Here is a 19,392-nt window from a genome sequence, read left to right as displayed (position 1 = left end):
GACTCAGTATCTTTGTGATCTTACGGCTGATCCTCATTTTTCTTCTCTCTCTCTCTCTCTCTCTCTCTCTCTCTCTCTCTCTCTCTCTCTCGTGTGTAGAGGTCAGAGGTCAACCTCAGGTGTCATTTCTCAGGATGCTATCCACATTGCTTTTTGAGACAGGGTCTCTTACTGGCCTGGAACTTGCTAGGCTGGCTGGCCATCAAGCCCCAGGGATTCACCTGTTAGCACCTCCCCAGCACTGGGATTATAAACCTGAACCACCATGCCCAGCTTATTTATGAGTTCTGGGCTGAAATTCAGGTCTTTTTACTTTCCCTGGTAGTCATTTCACTGAATGAGCCAGCTCCCCAGTCCTTCTATTGCTAGTCTAACACTTGTATGTGTTAGTGTGTGTGTGTGTGTGTGTGTGTGTGTGTGTGCGTGCGTGTGTTCTGTGTATTTGTATAATGTGTTGTGCTGGAAATTATACCCCAGGTAAGCACCCTGCTACTGACCGATACCCCAGCCCCAGTCAGTTGCTTATTTTCTCATAGTTTCTACTAATCCTCCTTCGGGGCTGACCTTGTCTTGCTGTAGCTCATTCTCTGATTGTTCCTTCTCTGTGGAGGTATATGAGTGGCAAACTCTTTTCATCTTTGTCTAAAACTTCTGTATTTCCTCTGTCATGCAGATGATAGCACAAGTGATATGAAAATTCTAACTTGATAAGCTTTTTCCTTAATGCCTGGAAAGCATCGTTGTATTGTCCTGTATAGTGTATCTTTGCTAAGAAGTCAGCTGTGATTCTTTACATCTTTAAGAGCCAGTCTTGACTGTGATAGTCTTCATTTGTTTTCACCGCATATGAAGTCAGGTATGGATTCTTTATCCTGTACAGGACTTAGGTGCTTAAATTTTTTGCTTTATCATTTTGTGTGTTTGTGTGTGTGTGTGTGTGCGAGAGAGAGAGAGAGAGAGAGAGAGAGAGAGAAGAGACACAGATGCAGAGACAGAGAGACAGAGACAGAGAGACTTGTGGGTCTGTGTGCCATGGCACATATGTGGAAGCCAGAGGACAGCTTTGTGGAGTAAGTTCTCTCTTCCACCTTTATGAGGGTTCCAGGGAGTGAACTCAGGTCACCAGGCTTGTGCAACAAGCACCTTTACCCACTGAGCCATCTCACTGACCCTTAACATTTTTAACTTTATTTATTCATTTATCATGTGTGCACGTGTGCATGTGTGTATGGGCACACTTTGAAGTCAGATGAGCGACCACTGCCCAGGAACATGTATTCAGGTTTACCCAAATACCATGTTCCAACATGGCAACAGTTTCACAAAATATTTAGAGGGACATGACAAAAAAAGGTCATAAATCAAGGTATTTTTTAGATATACGAGAGGGGACTGGCAAGATGACTCTGCGAGTAAAGACACTTGTTAAGTGTGATGACCTGAGTTCGATCCTCAGAACCCACATGGTGGAGGGAGAGAACCAACTCCCTCAAGTTGTCCTCTGATCTCCATACACATGCCCTGGCATGAGTGCCCATACACATATATGTGCACACATGCACAACATTGATATAATAAAATTTTAAATAAATAAAATGCATTGGTGGAAAACTCGGGTAGATGAGCTGCAGTAAAGCAAGAAAATCTCTGCTGTAACCCAGATGCTATCTGAGAACATTCTGGGATATTAGAAAGCAGAAGTCTGTTTGTACATTCCAAGAAGTAATACCTAATAGTAACAAGGATGTTAGATCACACACAGAGGTGGACAATAAATGTCAACTTAGAGCCTAAGATAGCTCAGGAAAATTTAGCTACAGACCTGCAACATTCTAGCCCTCCATAATCAATGAAGTTTGAACCCATCAGTCAGCCTTGTAGGAGATGTGGCTTTTTTCTGAGAACTTCACTTTGTCCTTTCTTTCACAGGTAGTGGCTGGTGTCTATTGTTTCTGGGGCTCACAGAAGCCCCATGGCCCCAAGAGGCTTGGGAACAGTTGGTGATAGACATGAGGTCACTGAGAGGGAAAGACAGACAAGGAAATGTTGCCTGTACAGCAACACAAGTTTAATTTGGAAAAGACCTGTGGAAAGTATCTCTCCAGACCAAGAACCAAAAGGGCCCACCATCAACTTACAGGTTAAGGTGGCTATAGGGAACAAGAAGGGTAAGCGGTAAGGGATTGAAAAGTGTCCTCATGGGGACTGGAGAGATGGCTCAGCAGTTAGGAGCATTGGCTGCTCTTGCAGAGGACCTGGGTTCGATTCCCATTATCCACATGGTGGTTAACAACCATCCCAAAACTCCAGTTCCAGGGGAATCTGATGTCCTCTTCTGACCTCCAAGGGCATTGCATGACATAGGTGTGCTTACATACCTGTAGGCAGCACACTCATACACATAACAAATAATAATGAATAAAATATTTTTAAAAAGAAAAATGTCCTATTTTGACCCAAGGCTGGGCATTGCTGGGGTAACCAGCGAGTTATCAGTTAAACATCTTTCCTGGCTGACCATGACTATGGGTTGATAGGGCAGAGAGGGCAAAAATATTGAGAAACAAGTTGCTTTAGTACTGGAAACCAAATTCCTTTAGTTTCAGGAATTACCATTGTTTAACCAAGATGGAGGCTCTTTACCAAATGGCATGACCTTGGCTAACAGTAGGAATATCACTAGAGGGGAAATCGGGGGCTTTAGCCTTCAGTTTCAACTGGGCCACTTAACATCCTGCGTGACCAGCTCCATCCACTGAGCCACTCTGAGCCTGGCTACTTGCTTTGAAGAAATGACAGCACCTTGACTTAGTCTGTTTCAGGGAAGAAAAAGACTAAGAAAGATGTGCGTTGTAGGAAAAGTATGTCCTTGAAATAAGATGTGTGCTTGTACTGACATGATTTTATTGAGCATTTACATGGCATTTGTATTTGCCTGGAGCTATTTGAAGTCCTCAACATGGATGAAGGCATTCATTCTTTGGTTCCACCAAGCACATGAGCCTGTACACTCACCACCTTAGCCCCCTTGTATTCCAAAAGAAATTAAAAAACAGAACTTGTTAAGAGAATATGAGTTTATTTAGTGTGGCCAAGTGGTGGTGTGATAATTTTACAGATAAGATGTGAAGAAATCCAGGCACCAGGCAGACCTTATTCAGCCATGAAATTAACATCAGGACTATATGGAACCACTTCTAGGAGGCAAGACCCTTCTCTGGCCAGCCCTCTGACATCTGCATTTTTTGATCTTTCCCTTGCCCCAGTATGGGATTGCTGGGGGAGTTTTAATTTGGAGGGTCTGTTGTTTCAAGCAGGCACTTGGAGGAGGGCCCACTGTCACCCCCATTTTATATTTGCAGAAATAGGGACAGAGGTAGAGTCCAGCTGGAATGCACTTTGTGACAGAAGAGTAGGCTGGGGCGGGCATAGGATCAAAATTAGCATGCAAAGGGGCTGGGGAGCTGGCTCAGTATTCACTGTGCAGGCACAAGAACCTGGGTTGGATCCCCAAAACCCACATAAAAAAGCTGGGCATGGTGGTGCACACTTGTTATTCCAGAGCTGGGAGACAGGAAGATCCCTAGAGCTGGACAGACAGCCAGCTTAGCCCACTTGGTGAATTCCAGGCCAGTGAGAGACACTGCCTCATAACAAATGGACAAGACAAAACAAAACAAAGCAAAAACCTGGTGGAACAACACCCGAGGCAGTCCTCTGACCTCGACACACATGCATACACAGGTATACCCATACACATGAACATGCACACACACAAATCAGTATAAAAACAAAACAAGACAAAACAAAAACCATAAAACCCTGACTGGGAGCCCCTTCCACCAAGGCCAACACATAACAGAGCATGCCTGGAAAGAGTTCGCACTTTGCAAATGACCTGTGAAGGTCCCAGTCCGCTGAACATGGGCACTACCAAGCTAACCTTTTTTCCAGGCTCTGTCTTTTTTCTTAATCAACTGTCTTTGTTTCTGCCACCATGCCTAGTCCCTGTCCAATTTCTTGTCTGGAGACAAAGGAACTTAGAAATCCATATGGATGCCATTGGAGCCCTAGTTCACCTACAGCACTCCAGCCCACAGTCCTTTTTTTTTTTTTAAATAAGTAATTTATTGAGAATTTCATACGCATATAAGGTGTTTCGATCAAATCCATGCCCACTCCCTCCTATCACTTTTTTTCTGATAACTTCATGCATTCTTTCTTCTTTGATTTTTTTTTTTTTCTAATGGGGCTTTTGGCTATTCTAACATTCCCCTCTCTGAAGAGGTAACCGTAAACACTTTTAAGAATTAGATAAAATCTCCCAAATATTTTCTACATTTTTGGCCTTTGGAACAGAGTATGTTGCTAAGAGGCCCAAGGACATTGTGAGTTTTAGCCAAGAAACTGGCTACTTTTTTGGGGGGTCTTTTTACTTAACTGCCTAGCCAATTCCTACTTCTTAGTCTTATCACACCAGCCTCTGGAGAGGTTACCCAAATTGCTAATAGAGAATCAGGATGCAGACCGCTCTCCAGCCCACAGTCTTAAATCCACACGCACAGGCACTGAGCCCACCACATGCACCCTCTTTCTCAGGTTCCGCAGAGAAGTGGTGAATACCAGTAGAGGCGGAAACCACAGAGATAAGAGCCGACAGGCAGGAGCCTTGGCTACTTCAGAGGTGGAGAATAAACAAAGTGAACTCCCAAGACCCATGTTCAGCATCTTTTACTAAATCTGTACTGCATCCTTCACAATATTCATGAGGAAAAGGAGACACGGAGTAAAACTGGGAGAGACCGAAGATACCTGGGGTTGGGCTGCAATTAGAGCAAGAAAGTGCTGGGTTTGGAATCCTTTGATGTCTGATTACTGGTTTGGCTTATGCATAAATACAAATTGCTGTGCTAAGCAAAAAAAAAAAAGTAATGGATTCGTCTAATCACAAATGCAGCCATGTTGAACTGCTAGAGCTTTGTGCTTGCAGATGAAGCCTCCCTAGGGCACCCTGTCTGATTGCGAAGCTGGGTCTGACCTATTTACCAGCTTCATGAAAAGGAGTCTTCAGAGCCTCCCAGGACACAGCTAGACTGGGAAAATTGAACAGAACAGGGGGAGTTTCTATCACCCAGGGCTCATTCTTGGGGATTTTGGGGGCCATGCACCCCTTAAGCTAGTCTTGTTCATGACTGCCATTTTCACCTACACATGGATCATGAGATACGTTCCTAGTAGTTATACCAAGAACCCTCAACAGTGAGATGGTGGAAGTAACTTCTAGAAAGAGGTGGAACCCGGAAGAGAATCTGCATGTGGGATGAGAATGGACGTGCTTAGTGGTCTGGCTGTAGAAAAGACTTCAGATGGGGAGGATGGACCACCTGGCTATGGTGCTAAGCCACTTTGTGCTAAGCCATAGATGAATCCATATACAAAACTGCTGCTGCTGTTTCTAGACTTGGTTAGTCCTGGTAGGATATTCTGAAAATACCCTCCAAACTCTTCATTATGGCGGGCATTGGAGACAACAAAATACTTTTTCCCCTGAAACCTTGCATGCAAGAAAAAGGAAAAAAAAAACATACGAAAACCTCAGCATTCAGAATTCAGTTCCACAGCTTTTATGCAGAACGTTAGAAAGCTGTGATGAAAGGGAAATGGATTGCAATATGGAGCCTTTAAGAAACAGGGAAAGAACCAAGTGAAATCAGGGTCAATATTATAATTTTGCAATCCAAACTGGGGTGATTCTGGTTTGTTCCGTGAAAATGGAATGGGACAAAAGGAGATTAATTGGCGATCACCCCACATCGTGCCCCCACTTTTCTTGTGATTCCCACAATCACTTTGGTTCAGAGGAGAAACTTTAAAGCACAATCCAGCAGAGATGGACCTAGGAAGGAAGGTTTCCCATGGCACAGGTGTCTGAGATGTACAGGATCCCTGGGGTCTAAACGTGTTCACCAGGGATGCTAGTCAGACCAGCGGTGAGTTTTAAAAGCTGAATGAGCACGGGCACATGGGCAGGAGGATGACCCAGTGTGACCCTGTGGGTACAGTGCTGTGTTGTATTCACCCATACACCTGCATGCCTATATACACGTACAGCCCTGAGCAGTGTAGAGGAAAATGGGTTTTGCATGAATCCTCATCTTCTACATCCCCCATGGAGGACAGCAGACCAAGGTGTACTTATTGCTCTAAGAAAGGCAGAGATGCTGTGTCCATAGATCTAAATAATAGAGTTGCTAAGATGAATTAGAAAAAACTTCTTGGTTAACCTGTGAGCTCTTTGAAATCTCATCCATGACTGTCAGCATAGCCCGCCAGAAAAAAGACAGTATGACTTGGAAGCAAACTGGTCTAATGACCCCTCCTGGGCCATGACATGTGTCCTTTAAATGACCTTGTGGTAGTGGCAGCAATTGTTCTCTCTGATTACTTCTCTCTCTTTGCTTTCAGCTCAGGGACCTGCTCCACAAGCTGCAATTTGTCCTGGCCTACGTGGCCCCTTGGCAGATGGCCTGGGGGTCTTCCTTCCACGTGTTCGCCCAGCTCTTCGCCGTCCCTCGTATCCTTTCTGCTTGTTCCCATCACCCACACACCACCCAAGTTGAGGTCCACATTTTACAGATGTTAGCTTTCCACTGACCTGGCAGCAAAACCACTGTGAAGTCTCTCTGATTGCATTTTAATGGAGACAGGAGAAGGCACTTTGGCTCCCCTTTTGACCACTTAGCTTTAAAAGACATTGAGTAATTTTGCCTGTTTCTCTGTGCATATTTAGGAGCTACTTTTATTTATTTCTTTCTATCATTTTATTTATGGAGTAGGGGGCATGCACCATGGCTCTTCCTATGAAAGTCAGAGGACAACTTGGGAAAGTGGGTTCTCTCCTCTCACCGTGTGGGTCCTGTGAATCAAATTCAGGTTGATGGACTTGGCAGCAAGTACTGTTATCTGCTGAGCCATCTTGCTAATCCAACTTTTACCTTTTCTGAGCTTTGTATTTCCCAAGTCCAGGTCTACAGTCAAAGAACTGGTCCTTTAAATGGTAAATAGCTGAGTAATAATTGGATTGACTTATGCAAAATCATGCAAATCTATTTGTCATTATTAAACATTATGGATAGGGTCAATGCATGTGATACATTGTGGTATGATTACTATATTTTAAAATATTTATTATTTTTATTCTATATGTATGCATGTATTGTCTGCATGTAGGTAAGTGCACCCATGTTGTGCAATGCCCGCGGAGGACAGATGAGGCTGTCGGATCCCTTGGAACTGGAATTACAGACAGTTGTTAGCTGCCATGTGGGTGCTGGGATTCAAACCTGGGTCTTCTGAAAGAACAGTCAGTGTTCTTAACCGCTGAGCCATCTCTCCAGCCCACTATATATAGTCATTATTAAGAACCCTAGAATTAGGTGCAAGCAGAATTACTCAAATACTTTTGGAGACTAAAACAAAATAAGTCACACTTTTGTGATTCGAGGAAGGCTTGGTTTGTCGCTACATTTTTAGCATTTGTGCAAGGATAATTAACTTTAATTCAATTTAATTCAGTTCAAAGCAGGTTTAAGATGTCCTTTCTAAAAATCACTTTGATGTAGAACTCTAAATTTTGTGTGTATGTATAGAGAGACATAAAGAGATTGATTAAAGAAAGCCAGCCATGGTGACACACACCCGTAATTCCAGTGCTCAAGAGACAGAGACAGGAGGATCACCCACGAGTTCCAGGCCAGCTGGGGCTACATAATGAGGTCCCGGCCAGCCAGGCTACATAGTGAGACTCTGTCAAACAACAACAGCAAAAACAAAGAAACAAAACACTAGGATACTCTTGAAGAGATTAATAGAATATTTCTTGAGGTCAACCTAAAATCTATCTCTAAAGGTTTCCTGTGCCACTGAATTTACACTTTATTAGAGCTTGTGTCTCTAATAACAAAGTTCAGGGTTAGTGGCATCAGAATCCCTGGAGGAACTTGTTAAATAAGTAGATTCCTGGGCTCAGTGCAACTTCTTAAGTCATATTCAGAGGCGGGTCCTGGGATGGTGTTCTAGTTTTATATCCTTTGCCATGACAGATGGTCTGACAAAAAGAAACATAAGGGAGGAAACGGTTTACCTGATTTGCCTTTCAAGGGTACAGTCTACCACTGGGGGAAGGCAGAGACTCAAGTGGCTAGTCCCATCACGTTCACATCAAGAGCAGAGGGAAACGAATGCACCCACGCTGCCGGCTTGCTCAGATTGCTTTCTTCACTTTAACACAGTCCAGGACCCGGCCTGAGGAATGATATCACCCAAATTCAGGGTGGGTCTTTCCTACACAATGAGTAGTCAAGACAGTCTCCCACAGACATGCCCACAATTTCTCACTGAGGCTCCCTTCCGAGGTGATTCTAGGTCAAGTTGACAGTTAAACCCACCCATCACAGAAAGGCACAGAAGCATGCAACTGTTTTGGTGCTCATTGGTCATAGTTTAGTCTGATACCCACAGACTAAACTGGCAAAACATTCTGGTTTTAACAGTGATTTGGAGCTTCATTCACAAGCTACTCCCATAAGGTCATTGGGATAATTCACAGACAGTCTCTGGGCTGAACTGGATGTTCAGGATGAAAACATATTTGGGGTAATCACTGGGCAATAACTTATTCTAGATTTTTTTTTAATGTCTTTAGACTCATTTATAGTAAATCATGAGCTGGCTTCACAGAGACACTATGTTCCTATTCTTAGATCTATGTAGATATGCCTAAAACACTCAAAGTTATTTGGCAGAACAAGCTAAGAGGAAAAAAAAATTTGCAAAAGTGTGAACTTATGCACCATCCTTCATCTGTGATCATGTTTTGATAATTCCAGGCATTTAGCCTCTAGACAAGGCCCTTTAAACAAAGAGGGAGAGAGCAGATGAAAGACTGAGGTGACTCTTACTTATCTCTGACATGTGATCAGTGTTTCCCATCTGGAGTTTGAAGCATGGCTCTGTAATAATGAAAAGTATTATAGAATGAAAACACACAGTTGAGGAACTGAGATTGCTACAGGCACCATAACTCAATGGCCTGCCCTGCACATGTGTAAGACTCACGCCGGCACCTATGGTGACCAGTTGATGTCGCCCATGAAAATAAAAGCAGTTCTCGCGTATGTGTATTACTAGCATATCCTAGTGTTCTCAGACATGTAGGTGCCTTTTCTTAAGAAATGGAGACATTGGGGTTGGAGAGATGACTCAGTAAGGTACTTGCCTGAGTTGGATTCCTAGAACCCACTTAAACAAAAGCTGGATGTGGTTGTGAGCACTTGTGACCCCAGCACAGGGGAGGCAGAAATGAATAGATCTCTGGAGCTTGCTAGCCAGTCAGTATAGCTTACTTAGTGAGCTCCAGGTCAGTGAAAGACAGCGTCTCAAAAAACAAGGTGGATAGTGTCTGAGGAGCAATACCCAAGGTTGTCCTCTGACCTCCATGCATGTATACTCATTTTTCACATATATAAACATACACGTGCACAGGAAATAGAGACATTCAAGGTGCAATATTTAATAATTCAGTTTTGGACTATTGTACCCATGCCCTTCCTAAAACTCATCCTGTAGTGACATCTACCTGCTCCATTCTTCTAAGACAGAGGCCCTTCACCTGTCCATGGGGCCACCACTGTTACCAGGTGGCCTCCAGAACCCCTCCTTCCTGTCCACTCACCTCTGCTCAGCTGTAAAGGTGAGGATGGTCATGTGGAGTCCATGTAAGATGAAGAGCTGAGAGGCTGGGCATGTAACAGACCAGCCTATCTGTTTCAGCCTGAATCCCACCTAATTTCAAAATGTTAATTACTTTATCGCTGTATTAAGAACATGAGTTCCATCCCTACATTGAGAATGACCTAATTTACTCCATTTTGGAATTGAATTAGCTTTCTGGCCGGCCAGTGGGGCTCTGGTGGGTAAATTGCTTTTTCCAGTTCTAACATGTTTTCTCCCTCGGTACCTTTGTTGACTTTCAAGTTTCCAACCTCCAGGGAGAGATACTCACCCTTTTAACATATGGAGACACCGTGACTGGCTAAAGTCATCCCATAATTAAGCAGACCTCTCCACATTATCCCTGCTAAGTGTGCATGGTGGGAAGGATGCATTCCAGTAGCACATCCCTTTAAGTTTCTAATGATTTTCTTAAAGTATTAATTTTTGGTGTGGAGGATTTCATTTTAAGTGTGCTATTTTTTTTTTTTTTTTTTTTTTTTGGTGTTTTTGAGACAGGGTCTCCCTGTAGTCCCAGCTGTCCTGGAACTCACTATGTAAACCAGGCTGGCCTTGAACTCACGGAGATCTGCCTGCCTCTGCCTCCCAAGTGCTGGGGCGTGTATAACAATAATTGTGCTTTTAACAGGTCATCATCTGCCTAGTAGGCTAACCTCTTGGCTCTTTCTGTTGGAAAGAATCAAAGAGGGTTTGGGGTGCTCAGTAGTCTAGGAGCCCCTCCAGGGTCTGCCTTGATGGTACTAATGACAAGTCCTTGCTGAGCCTGTTGAATGCCTTCATCCGCTGTTCTCAGAGGGAATCCCTTCACTCCTGCCCTTCGTCCACGCTGCTCCACTACTCTCTAGAGAACTCGGGCTTTAATTTTTAATATCTCATATGTGCATGTATGTGCACATGTGTAAGGAAGCCAGAGGTTGACACCAAGTGTCTTCCTCCATCATGCTCCGCCTTATTTTGAGACAGAACCTGGAGTTCACTGATTCAGTTAGGCTGGCTGGCCAGTGAGTTTCATGGACCCACCCATCTGTGATTCCCCAAGGCTGAGATTAAGCACCCATGCCAGAAGGAGAAAGAGAGGGAAGGAGGAAAGGAAAGGAGAAACGAAAGAAAGAAGGGAAAGGGGAATATTTATTTGCTTGTTTGTTTTTTATTTGTTCATTTACTTATTATTTTAAGATAAGGCTTCCCTATGTAGCACAGGCTAGCCTCCAATTTGAGCTCCTCCTAACTCAGCCTCCCTAGTATTGGGATTACAGGCATGAGCCACCCCGTGTCTGGCGAAACAATGACTTCCGAAGCAGAAGTCTGATCTTAAATCTACAAAGATACAGGGTGTGGTGGCGCACACCTTTAACTTGGGAGGCAGAGGCAGGTGGATCTCTGTGAGTTCAAGGCCAGCCTGGTCTACATAGGGAATTCCAGGCCAGCTGGGACTACAGGGAAAACCTGTCTCAAAAGACCCCCCCAAAATCTGCAAAGATATGAGAGAAAGTGTCTGTGACAGCATGAGGCTTACTCCCCTTTCTAGGTTTTTCATATAAATGGGGGTACTCAAGAACCCCTCTCTCCACCCTGATGCCATGACTTTGGGTGTGCCAGTGACAGTTTGTCAGAGCTCATGAATACCCTACTATTTCTGTGTCTTGCTGGATAAGGAGATGCAGGTGTTTCTATCTGGTTCATACATTTCCTTTTACTAGATGCCAGAACTTTCCAAACACCACCTAAGGAAGCAAGACCCTGAGTGAGCCACAGTGAGGGAGGTACTACTGTCACTGCCTTCTGGGGAGGGCAGTCACAGGCCAGAGCTGCTCTGTAGCCGGTGACTGAGTCCTCACGTGGCAGACAAGGAAGGACTTGCACACGTAGCACCTGCAAGTCTGATCTCTGTTGATCGACTTCCCCCTGCATCTCTCAAGTTTGCTCTCTCAGCCCGGCCCCACCACAGCCACACCACAGGGATGCAGTGAGCAGCCAGCCTGGTGGAGACTTGTCCTTCAGGGGTCACCTCTGCTTCCAGGGACCCACTGGATTTCAGCAGGTTACGGCTGTACCAAGTTCAATGCTGAGCAACTGCAGGTCTATTTCTGACCAAAAGGGGTGTCTCAACCCAGGTATTCTAGCAAATGAGAACCTCACGGAGGAGTGCTAAAGGGGCAGTGAGGCTGTGGCGGAATGTGTGGGTCAGACTGTGCTGTCATTGGTGTTCACAGTACAACACACATTCAAATAGTGGTAAAAGACTATTTGAGAAACAGGGTATGCCTTCCCAAACACTGTTACTTATTTACTTTTTTAAAATGTCATCTGGCTGGGCATACTGGTACACATCTTTAATTCAGGCACTCAGCAGATCTCTGTGAGATCAAGGCCAGCCTGGTCCAGTGGGTTCCTGGCCAGCTAGCACTACAGAGCTTTTAAAAAATGTCATCTAATTTTACTTATTTGTAAGCTACTGAGAGCCAAACCTGTCATTCCAGCATTCAGGCATCTGAAGGAATAGGATCATAAGCTGAAGGCCTGCCTGAGCTATAGAGTGAGTTCAAACCCAGCCAGAGCAACTTAGGAAACCCTGGCTCAAATTTCAAAGTTTTTTAAAGAGCTGGCAGTGTGACTCAGTGGTATGTGACTTGCTTAGTATGCATGTGGCCCCGGGTTCCATCCCCAGGATTGCATAATACAGGCATAATAATGACGATACATAATAATATATGCATTACTATATATATTGGATATGTTTAATACATAATGTATATATTATAATGCAAATACATAGTGATGATAATGATAATCAATAGTAAACCTGCTTAGTACTTTAGTAGATGTGCTGAGCTTTTTCAGTGAATAACCCCTTAGTTAATAAAGGAATGTGCTCTAGTCAGTCCCAGGTATTCACTTTTTGCCTGCCTTGGGCTGAGACTGCTGGACTTTGAGAGGATTACTGGTTTCTATGGTGGCCAAATGAGGCCTGGCAAGTGCCCCTGAGATTTTTGTATTCTTAAATGTGTATGTAGAGGGATTAAGTACCCCTGTCTGTCTTTGGTGAGTAAACAACTTCTGTGGAAAATGTTCAAAATCAGAAACAACTTTTTGTTTGTTTAGCTTTGGTTTTGAGACTGTCTTATGTAGCCCAGGCTGGCCTTGAATTCTCTGTAGCCAAGGATGATCTTGAACTTCTTAATTGCCTTTCTCTCCCTCCCCAGTGCTGGGATTATGGGTGTGCTGCCATGCCTGGGGGAAGCATTTGAAATTCACTTGGTTGCATGATGACCGCTTGTTGCCTTAACCCTGCCTTCTCAGATTCCGCCATGCTTTTCTTCCAGACGTTCGCCACCTCAGTCTTCTCCACACCCCTTAGCCCTTTCCTTGGGAGCGTCATATTCATCACATCCTACGTCAGGCCGGTGAAGTTCTGGGAGAGAAACTACAAGTAAGAACTAATGTCATTGCTGAGCTGCTGTGCTCCATGCACCCCGACACCCGCTCCCTGTCCCTCTGGAACGCTCTGGGCTCAGTGTTTATCCTCTGTGAACAGCAGAGCTAAGCCAGGTGCCCCCCAGTTCATGAACACAGCTCTCAGGTTTCCTACTCTGGAAGAGAGGTGATGGGTTGTGAATTAGTGATCTAGTGGTAGTCTAAGTTTCTCCAGCTATGAAGGGAAAGTATTAAGCTGTCACCTCTAAGCAGTGACTTGGGAGAGGAGATGGACCAGCCATGCACGGTACTTGTGGTTTGATGTGTGGGGATTGTTCTTCGTGAGACTCATTTTCTTCCCTCTCTGTCATGTCTGTTCTGTGAGAATACGAAACACACAGTTATGTGATGTGTATGCTAGATACCCTTATCACAGTTCTACACAAACACTAGCACCATTGAACTTGGAGAACACATTTATTAATTTTTTTCTTGAATATTTGGACCCACCACCAATTTCCCCAAGTAAATAGTGATAGGGTGGGGGTCCTGTTTTTGTTGTTATTATTTGGCACTGGGACTGGAACCCAGAACCTAGAACATGAAAGCACACTCTTCCTCTGAGCTGCCCTGCAGCCCAGGTGTTACTGTTAGAAGGCAGGTGAAAAGATGGGAGCAGTGTGTCACCAAGTCTTTTTTTTTTTTTAAAGTAGACCAGGCTGGTCTCAAACTCCCTATGTGACTGTAGATAACCTTGAACTTCTGATCTTCCTGCCCCTACCTCCCTAGTGCTGGAATTATAGGCATGCATTTTGCTTATGACTGGAACCCAGGCCTGGAAACCATGCCTCGTGCATGCTAGGCACACACTCTGCTGACTGAGCCGCATCCCCAGTCCCCACTGAGTGATTTTAAAACCTCTTAGTGGTTTCTCAGGGGAGGGCTTGAGAGCAACCAGAAGAGAGCCCTGAGCCAGGTGGCTTCCCCAGACAGAAACCTAGTGACACTTCATGTGCTGAGGTGGGACTTCCAGTTCTGTATCCCTGACCCTACTATGTCCTGCTACCTTTGAACCCCATCCTTTTATGCAATGCTTACACTTGGTGGAATATTGGCACTTTTCCTTGGGCCTTTAGGTGGCTCAGAAGCTCGCTAGAGGCAGAACATGACTACCAGTTCCAACTGTGTGATAGTTTATTGAACGTGTGTGCCCTGCACGGTGTGAGCAGATGAGGGTGCTGTTTTTGAAGTGCATCCCTGGGCGCCAGACCTCTCAACTCTTGCAGCCTGAGGCCTCAGTTTTCTCAGCAGTAAAATCAGGTGACAATGGGACCTGCCTCATGGGCTCACGGTAAGGAGAGAGAGTAAGCTAGCATCTCAGAGCACATTGAACACCACATGCACCCAAGCTAGTGTGATCCTCAGCTAGGCTAGTATGGCTGTTCTTCAGAGAACCCCTCCCACCTGGGACTGAGATCACAGGTGTTTACTTGTCAGTCCAAAGCAGCTCATATTCAGGTGGACCCTGGGAAACCTTAACTGAAGCAGAGAACTCACCCCACCTTCTTGTCCCTAGAGGAGTCATCGCTAAGAGAGACAAATGAGAAATTTCTACAGGTAAGGAGTTGTTTGTGTTTGGCTAAAACGAACAGAGCCAGAGAGTAAGAGAAGACCAGGCTTGGCTTGGCTCATCTTGGAACCTTTATTAAAAAGTAAACAGCTTCCAGGCCCGTTGGGAGCCCGGAGAGTCAAACTTCTGGAAGATACAGATATTTTTGGATCAGGAGCATGGCACCTACTCCTGCTTTTAGCTGTACAAGGGTAGGGAAGTGCACAATGCTTAAATTTGATCCCTACCACACCAGGTTTATCTATGATTCCTTCTCTCAGACAGGAAATCATTGTTTCTAATATAGGAAGATTTTTAAATTGCATTTTAACTTATTTTGTGTGTGCATGGGGTTTTGGGGGGTGCATGACTGTGACATGTGGAGCTCAGAGGACAGCTTTCAGGAACTGGTTCTCTCTATCCACCATATGGGTCCTAGGCATCAAACTCAGGTTACCAGCTTGGCAGCAACCATCTTTACCCATTGAGCCATCTCACCTGCCCAGATAATATGGGAAGACTTATCGATAGATGCTAAACCTACCTGGTAGAGTTGGGTAGGGTTTTAATCTTCCTGAGGGGGCATGAATGAGAAAATCTGTGTTAAATTTGTTTTTGGGGGTCGGGGAGCATCCTGGTCCTTGGGCAGAGGAGTTCTCTTATTCAGCTTCCTGGCTTCCAAAATTCATCCACCTTCCCACAGTGATGTTTAAGTCTGTGCTGTCAGTTCATGAGGGTCACATAGCCCTGGGCTGGACTTATGTTTCTTTGTCCATCTCATAGGAAACTGGTCTATTGTGGCCCACTCTTCCATCAGCAAATCACATGGTATAGCACACTGTTCTCCTGGGGGATATCCCGTAAACCTGGGGCTGGAAAGAGAGACTTTGGTATCAGTGGGGATGTGGGAGAAAGTCCACCCTTTCTGGGGTTCTCTGAAGGAGCCAAGTTGAAACCTTTTGACTTCACTCGGGAAGTGATGCTGGCGGAGAATTGTTGTCTGTGCTGACTTCTGTGAAGATAGCAGACTCAGAACCCCTCAGCCCATTTGTTTAAGGTGTCAGTGGGAGGAATGAGCTTGGGACTGCAGAGCTGGGTCTCCCAGGAAGGAACCAACAGCAAATCTCATATGAGCTACTTATTTTTAACTTGAATGTTTCCCTTAATTTGAAGTCTGATGATTTCTAGGGCTCTCTCTGGAGAACCTGTGGGGTAGCTGATAGTTACCTTCCTTTCAGTCTCATACAAAGGCGCCATCCACTAGTGTGATGGATTGTATTGATTAGTCCATCATTTTAAAGGGGACACTTCAGACATACAATCTCCATAGTGAACTGCCACCAAGACACAGAATCTCCACAGTGAACTGCTACCACCAACCTATGGTGCTTATGTGTATGTTTAAGGGATCACTTACATCCCTGTTTTTGCTCTCTTCTCCTTTCTGATGCTGTCCTGGTACATGTCTGGTCCCCTCAGTGACCAGAAGAGGGCACCAAATGCCCTGAACTGGAGTTACAAGTGGTTGCTAGCTGCCATATGAGTTCTGGGAACTGAATCCAGGTCTTCTGCAAGAGCAGCAAGTGCTCTTAACTATTGAACCATCTCTCCAGCCCCTTCCCTCAGTTTTTATGCCAGGCCTTTGACGCTGACTTTGTTATTTGCAGGTCTCTAGTGAGACCTGAACTGCAACCAAAACCATTTTTGTTTTCTTCTGTTTATTATTGGAGACAGTATCTTGCTAGGTAGCTCAAGCTGACCGTGAGTATGAGATCCCCTTGCCTCTATCTATTAAGCACTAGGACTACAGGCATATACCACCACACCAGGCTCAGCAAGACTGTTGCAGTATTCCAGGGAAGTGATAAGCAGGTCACCAGCTACCTGTTGCCTATGGCTGGTCCTTTCACCCCACCGCCTGTCCTGAAGCCTTTAGATTCTCTGTTTCCTACTCCATACCTCACTGGGGTAGGGGGTGGAAGAGTCCCTGGCTATCCTGTGACTCTGCCTCCTAACTACCTGCTGGTTGGTAACTTCAGCTGAGTCATCCCCCACTTTCTGACTCCCAGAGTAGTTTCAGGTCCTTGGTCATCTCATCACAAAGCTGCCTTCACATGCCATTCTTTGTCAGTTTGAAGGCACATCCTTGAAGGATTTCTTTGGGGGTGGGCTGGGGTTGAGGCAGGATTTCAAAGTTGCTATGACCTTGAACTCCTGCTTCTTCCTCCCTCAATGACTCCCAGAGGGGTGTGTGCCACCACACCCAGCTGCAACTCTTTTTCTGTCTGCTGCATTCTTTCTGGCTAACCAGCCCTACTATTCCTTGTGAAAAACTTTCCAGACATTGGACATCAAGTCACCCTCATCTAGACATTCCTGAGTCCCTTGGGGGCCTGCTCAGGATGCCGTGTCCTTTGGCTCCCAGTGGAAGAACACATTTCTTCTGTCATTCATCCCTCTGAAAATCTAAAATTATACAACGATTTCACTAAACTTTTCCTGGTCCAAGCCTGTACTATCCCAATCACATGTGTGTGGTTTATTGGAAATAAGAAATCCATCCTTCCTCCTCCAATTCTCATATCATTGGGTTTAATTGAGAGTGTGGCCTGTGGGAATTACCTCCTCTGTTCAGTCCTGATCGCTCCAGCCCCCTTGGTTTGCTGCAGACAGGGTTCTGTCACCACCAGAACCTTCACTGATGCCCAGTTAGTGGAGACAAATGAATGGAACCTGGGATGCTTGACTTGGTAAAAGATGTTGAAGAATTAAGTTCTCAGGCTCACCCTTACTGTTATAACTTTTGCAAGGTGGGTTTTATTAGTTGTCCTCTACCTCTGAGATGCTTTAAAAATGGTTTAGAGTTTCTGAGCCTCTCAAAAAGCATTCTTTTCTTCCCTCCATACCTCCCTTCCTTCCTGTTCTCTGTTCATTTTTTTAAGACAGTGTCTTATGTGTATCCCAGCCTGGCTTCCAATTCATGATCCTTCTGCCTCAGACTCCCAAGCACTGGGATTACATGGACCTGCCACCATGCCTGGCTCCCTTTCCTTCCTTCCCTTCCTTCCTTCCTTCCTTCCTTCCTTCCTTCCTTCCTTCCTTCCTTCCTTCCTTCCTTCCTTTCCTTCTTTCCTTTCCTTCCTTTTCTTTTCTTTACAAAGCAGGCCGCTAATCCAGCTTCAGGCTGGTAGCACAATGCATTTGTGTTTCTTTTAAAGTGACACAGGGAAAGGACTCACTGGTGGAAGCCTGCAGTCTCTTTCATAGTTTATGTGGGTCTATTTACAAGACTCTTAGATAAATAATGGCAAAAGATTCAGCATACTTAGCCTGTTTGGTTTTCTGCATTGCTGAGATACAAGTCACGGAGCTCTGTGATGAGGTGTCCCACTGCTGTGACAGCTCTGCCTGACTCTGGGGTGCTCAGAGCCTCAGGTCTCTCACTGGTAACAACAGCAGTGGAGGAGGCAGGAGTGGAGTGCAGTCAAGGCAACAACAACAGCAGTCCTCAGCTCTCCTTGTTTACCAAACTCCTCCTCACATCTAACAGATTCATTCCAGCCTTGACAGCTGCTCTGTGGAACTTCATTTGACGGGTCACATCAAGGTAACACTGGCAAAGAGATAACTTCCCAAGGTCGTAGAACCATGCTATTAACCTAGGTTTGCCCTTCTTCCAGGTGCTAAACACTTTCCATTAAGTTCTGAAGCCTCTCACATCAAATGTATTTGCATGCACATACATACACAGAACACACACACCCACCCACCCACACACACACACACACCCACACACACACACACACACACACGTCAGTAATTTCCAGTTAAAGTATTTTCCCCAGACAGCCTTGGTCACAAGAATCCTGAGTACCAGGAGAAGCCTATTTGGAAGAAGGGAGCACAAACCCACGCTCCTGAGTGCCTTACTTCTGGAGTGGTCGCAAACATCCTGCAGACCTCCGTAGCAGCAAGAGAGCTCTGGGCATGGATGTTGGTTCTGACCTTCATTGAGATCCTCGCATAGGTTGGTGTGGTTGTGACTCACCCCAGACCGTCCTGACAGTCCTTTGATTGAGCTGTCATGCCTGTGATTTCTGGGCTTGTAACATGAAGCATGGAGCATGAGATTGCAGGAGAGCACAGTGAGGGACCATGGCACCAGGTCCGGATGAGTCATCCACTTACACATGTGTCTGTCCCAGATCCTACCCAGGTACCTACCCAGGTTTTCAGCAGCTCCACATCTGTTGAAGGGAAACACAAGAGCAGGATGAAACCCCGAAGACCCTCTGGGACACTGAGCAACTAGCTGAGGTTTTGGAGGTGGGCACACTAATGAATTTGGATGCAAATTTTCTTTTGGAGACTGGAGAAATTTCTTTTTCAACCACCCCCTGCCCTTTCTTATGAAGGACACCCTCCAGAGTGCTAAATGACGTCACGCATCTATGAAAGAGGGGAGATCACAAGGCTCCCTCACTTTACCTGGGAACTGATAGGGCTTTTGGGGAACACCCATCAAAGAACACACTCAGAGTTGTCTTGTATATACACAGTTGTTTTGAGCAATATGA

General features: G+C 45.2%; 1 protein-coding gene across 3 annotated transcripts in view; it reads left to right on the top strand.

Annotated features, from left to right (window-relative positions):
- Pcnx2 (pecanex 2) overlaps window positions 1-19,392 on the top strand; it is a 237,929-nt gene that overhangs the window by 151,702 nt on the left and 66,835 nt on the right. For all 3 annotated transcript variants that reach the window (XM_008845820.3, XM_008845819.3, XM_008845818.3), the window contains 2 exons: window positions 6,466-6,574; window positions 13,093-13,222. In XM_008845820.3, coding sequence (XP_008844042.1) covers window positions 6,466-6,574; window positions 13,093-13,222 — 239 coding nt within the window. The remainder of the gene's footprint in view (window positions 1-6,465; window positions 6,575-13,092; window positions 13,223-19,392) is intronic.

The sequence above is a fragment of the Nannospalax galili genome, unplaced genomic scaffold (genome assembly GCF_000622305.1).
Source record: "Nannospalax galili isolate Female #2095 unplaced genomic scaffold, S.galili_v1.0 scaffold702, whole genome shotgun sequence".
Lineage (NCBI taxonomy): Eukaryota > Metazoa > Chordata > Mammalia > Rodentia > Spalacidae > Nannospalax > Nannospalax galili.
This window is presented reverse-complemented; position numbering and strand designations above follow the sequence as displayed.